This window comes from Carlito syrichta, unplaced genomic scaffold, assembly GCF_000164805.1.
Source record: "Carlito syrichta isolate Samal-C Ts95f unplaced genomic scaffold, Tarsius_syrichta-2.0.1 Scaffold301634, whole genome shotgun sequence".
Classification (NCBI taxonomy): domain Eukaryota; kingdom Metazoa; phylum Chordata; class Mammalia; order Primates; family Tarsiidae; genus Carlito; species Carlito syrichta.
In genome coordinates, this window is record NW_007245730.1 from 233,960 (window position 1) to 238,020 (window position 4,061).

Genomic DNA, 4,061 nt, shown 5'->3' on the forward strand with positions numbered 1-4,061 from the left:
CCCTGTAGTTCCAGCTGCTTGGAAGGCTGAGGCGGAAGGATCGCCGGAGCCCAGCAGGTCGAGGCTGTGGTGCCTGGGAGCAGGCCACTGCACTCCAGTCTGGGCGACAGAGCGAGACTCTAACTCAAAAAAAAAAAAAAAAGATTACCAGTTGAAATTTTTACCTTTTGATATTTATGTGATTGATGGGTTTTTCTGGTTGTTAGGAAGTCAAGAGTCGCTAGTGTAAATCTGTATGGAGCCAGGCTGTAAAGATACAAAACAGACTGGGTATGTGAATGGTAGTGAGAGGGAGGACTGGTACTCCCTGGAGAGTAGAACCCTCACCTGAAGAGGACAGACCCCACCCTGCATCAGTTGGTGCTCCATGCAGGATGTAGGAAGGCATGTCTCCTGTGAGATTTTTCAACGTTTAAATGTTGGCAACCATTTCCATCTTTTTTTTTTTTAATTGGAGTCTCACTCTGTTGCCCAGGCTGAAGTGCAGTGGCATGCTCACAGCCACTGCATCTTCAACCTGCTGACTCAGGCGATCCTTCCATCTCAGACTTCCAACTAGCAGAACTATAGGTACATGCCACCACGCCTGGTGCATTTTTTTGGTTTATTGTAGAGACGAGATCTTGCCAGGTTGCCCAGGCTGGTCTCAAACCCCTGGACTCAGGCAAGCCTCTTGCCCCCATCTCCCAAAGTACTAGGATTACAGGCTTGGGCCACTGCGCCCAGCCCATCTTTTTGTTTTTAAAGCAGTGAATGGGTTTCATAAAAGATGCCTGCAGATTTGGCCTTTGGGTCATCAGTTTGTGATCTCTAACTAAAATGCAAACACCAGTCCACTTTCCTGTTTTAACTAAGAGAAGCATGTACTGAATTGTATCAAAAGGAAAGTTGATGAAGCTATTGCTACTATCCTGATTTTTGCTTGTTTTAATGAAGGAGCTAGAAGACCTTCTGCCATCTAGACCAGAAGTTCCTAACATAATTGGAGAAACAGAGGAGGTAGAGCTTCAGGAATTTGATAACACTCGAGGCTCTGGAGGTGGTCAGAGGCGTGAAGCCTATAACGACAGCTCTGATGAAGAAAGCAGCAGCCATCATGGACCTGGAGTTCAGTGTGCCCATCAGTAAGCTCTGCAAACACATTGCACAGGTGGATTTGCTTTCCACATTTGCCTGATTTGTTCTCAGCAATCCTGCTGGAGTGTCTGATCAATCCAGGAGAACTGATGGACATTGTTTGGTCTATGTGTAACTTTTAAAATTGGTATAGTATCTACAGAGTGTATAATTTAAACTAACCACAAAGCTTTACATCTTCATTTCGACTGTTCTGTAGCAGAATAAAGCACTTGAAAGGAAACAAGACTCCCTTTCACACATGGGTTATAAGTTTCAGTCCTGGTATCTGTGCTTGATTTTTATCAGTTTTGTGTAGATTTTATGTTTCATATTTCGAATTCAAATCCCACATTGTAAAGTTTGTACATTTTGTCCTGAAGCTTTGTGTTTGGCTGCACCTGCATAAGCTGCTACAAAATAGAATAAAGAATTTCATAGCCTGTATCTATCATTTAGATGCATGGAAAAAATGGGCTTTGCGCACAATGGGTTTGGAGCTGACTGGGAACAATGGGAAAAATTACATTAGCTGTGGTTGTAAAGTTTTTTGGTTTTTTTTGTTTTCTTTTTTTTTTTTTTTTTACCATCTTGTGAAAGGTTTCTGAAATTCGATAATAAAAAGCAGTTGGTGTAAATTATTCTTTGTGTCACATTTTTAGACAGAACATATTTTAAACTGTAAAATGTGTCCTTAAACTGGAGATTGTATCCTTCTGGTTCTTAAACAGCCCTTAAAAACCCATTGGCCTGAAGCTTATGACTCAGGCACATGCCCATTTTAGAATTTTAAAAGACAAAAGATCATAGAAACAGGCTTTAATGGCTTCAATTCATGCTCTGCAGAGTCACTCCTAAGTTATGATCCCGAGCACTGGGTTAGCCCAGGCCTCTGGACCTCTCTGCCACCATCCCCTCTTAAAGATAAGGTAACAGCAAATTAGTAAAACCATGTCTGCATAGAATCTGTGAAAAAAGCTCTGTTTTCATTAAATGTTAAAAATGCTCTGTCTCTATTAAGTTTGAATATTTGAAATTGAGGGAAGCCATTGATTATTACTTTGATTTTTCTATAATGTTTTATAGAAAAGTAAGACTTTCAGACTGGTATTAGGGAAAATCAGGTAAAACTCTTGAAAAGAATGTGTTTTTCTTTCCATCTTCTGATTTTGACCTCTTCATTCCCAGAGTAGATATTTTTAAAACACACTTATTTGAGGGAAAAGAGCCATCAGGTGCACACTTTACATCTGTAAAGGAGCAAATGGGGAGAACTGAAAAGTAAACATGTAAAATGTATTATGCCCCCCTGAGCCTAAAGATAATACTTGTAGTTTATTTCCAGGTCTGTTAAAACCTGAATGCAAAAAGATACTCTGATACATAATCAAGGCCTGTGAAGTTTTAATTATTGCCCTATCTTATCCACTCTACCTCCGTTGTACAAAAGTATTTTACAGCGAGCCTGGGTGAGATTCAACAGCATAGTAGTTTTTGTATCTGAGGTTACTTTCCCACAACCACTTTTAAGCATAAGAAATGCCGTGGCAATATGAAGTTTGTAGCCTTTCCAATAAAGGTTTATTAAAACAGTTGTTCAGTTGTCTGTCTTTCAGTTCTTCTACCCAGGTGTTGACCAGAGCAAAGAAAACTTTGAAAGGGGAAGAAACCCTGTTGAGATCTGTTTCACTAACACTTGCTCTACTTAGAGGGCACCTTTCTAGAGAATAAGCATATATAATATCACCACATAATTTTTCATAACAGCTTTAAGATGTAATTTATATATCATAAAATTTGCCCTTTAAAAAATGTACCACATGATATTCGGTCTTTTTCATTATATTCAGATTTGTTGCAACCATGACCACTAATTTCAGAACATTTTTATCATTCCCAAGAAGTAGCCCTGAATCTATTAGCATTCCACTCTTTCCAGTGCAATCACTAATGGCTAATTCTTTTTCCAAATGGTTGCCTATTATAGACATTTTGCATAAATGAAATCAATATATGGCCTTTTGTGATGATGCAGTTTAGCATATTTTCAAGGTTTATCCTTGTCCACAGCATGCAGCACAGTCATGTTTGTGAACAACGGGGATACACTGAAACGTTAGGCAATTTCATGCGAACAAAGAATGTACTGACACAAACCTAGATGGCATGGCTTCCTACACCACTAGGCTATACAGTGGAGCGTAGTGCCCCTGGGCTATAAATCTGTACAGCATGTTACTGAGTACTGCAGGCAATTGTTAAATAATGGTATTTGTGTATTTAAACAGAAAAGGTATGGCAAAAATGTCTAAAAGAATAGTGCCCTCTAGAGGGCACTGACCATGAGTAGAAGCTTACCTAGATAAGTGGGTGAATGTGAGGGCCTAGGATGTTCCTGTGTGCTGCTGTAGGCTTTTATAAAACTACTACACATTTTTTTTTTTAAACTTTTCTTAAATAGTAAATTATCCTTATCTTACTGTAGCTTTTTGATCTTATAAGTTAATCCTAACTTGTAATAATATTTGACTTGCGACACATACAACTGTGCAAAAATATTTTCTTTAGATTCTGTATTTATATATTCTACAAGCTTTTTCTATTTTTTTCCTTTTTTTTGGAGTCTCATTCTGTTGCCCAGGCTGGAGTGCAGTGGCACACTCACGGCCACTCCAGCATTGACCTGCTGGGCACGCACTACCACACCCGGCTAATTTTTATTTTATTATAGAGATGAGGTCTTGCCAAGTTGCCCAGGCTGGTTTTGAACCCGCAGGCTCCCAAAGTGCTAGGATTACAGGCTGAGCCACCGAGCCCAGCCGACTTTTTCTGTTTTTACTTTTTAACCATCTTTGTTCAAAGTTAAGATACATAGCCGGGCTCAGTGGCTCAGCCTGTAATCACGCGCCTTTGGGAGGCTGAGGTGAGTGGATTGCCTGAGCCTG

General features: G+C 39.8%; 1 protein-coding gene across 1 annotated transcript in view; it reads left to right on the forward strand.

Moving 5' to 3' along the window:
• The window catches only part of DNAJA2 (DnaJ heat shock protein family (Hsp40) member A2), a 22,958-nt gene extending 20,247 nt beyond the window's left edge, over positions 1-2,711 (forward strand). The window contains exon 9 of the mRNA XM_008055021.1: positions 937-2,711. Coding sequence (XP_008053212.1) covers positions 937-1,128 — 192 coding nt within the window. The 3' untranslated portion in view covers positions 1,129-2,711. The remainder of the gene's footprint in view (positions 1-936) is intronic.
• Positions 2,712-4,061: the final 1,350 nt, after the last annotated feature.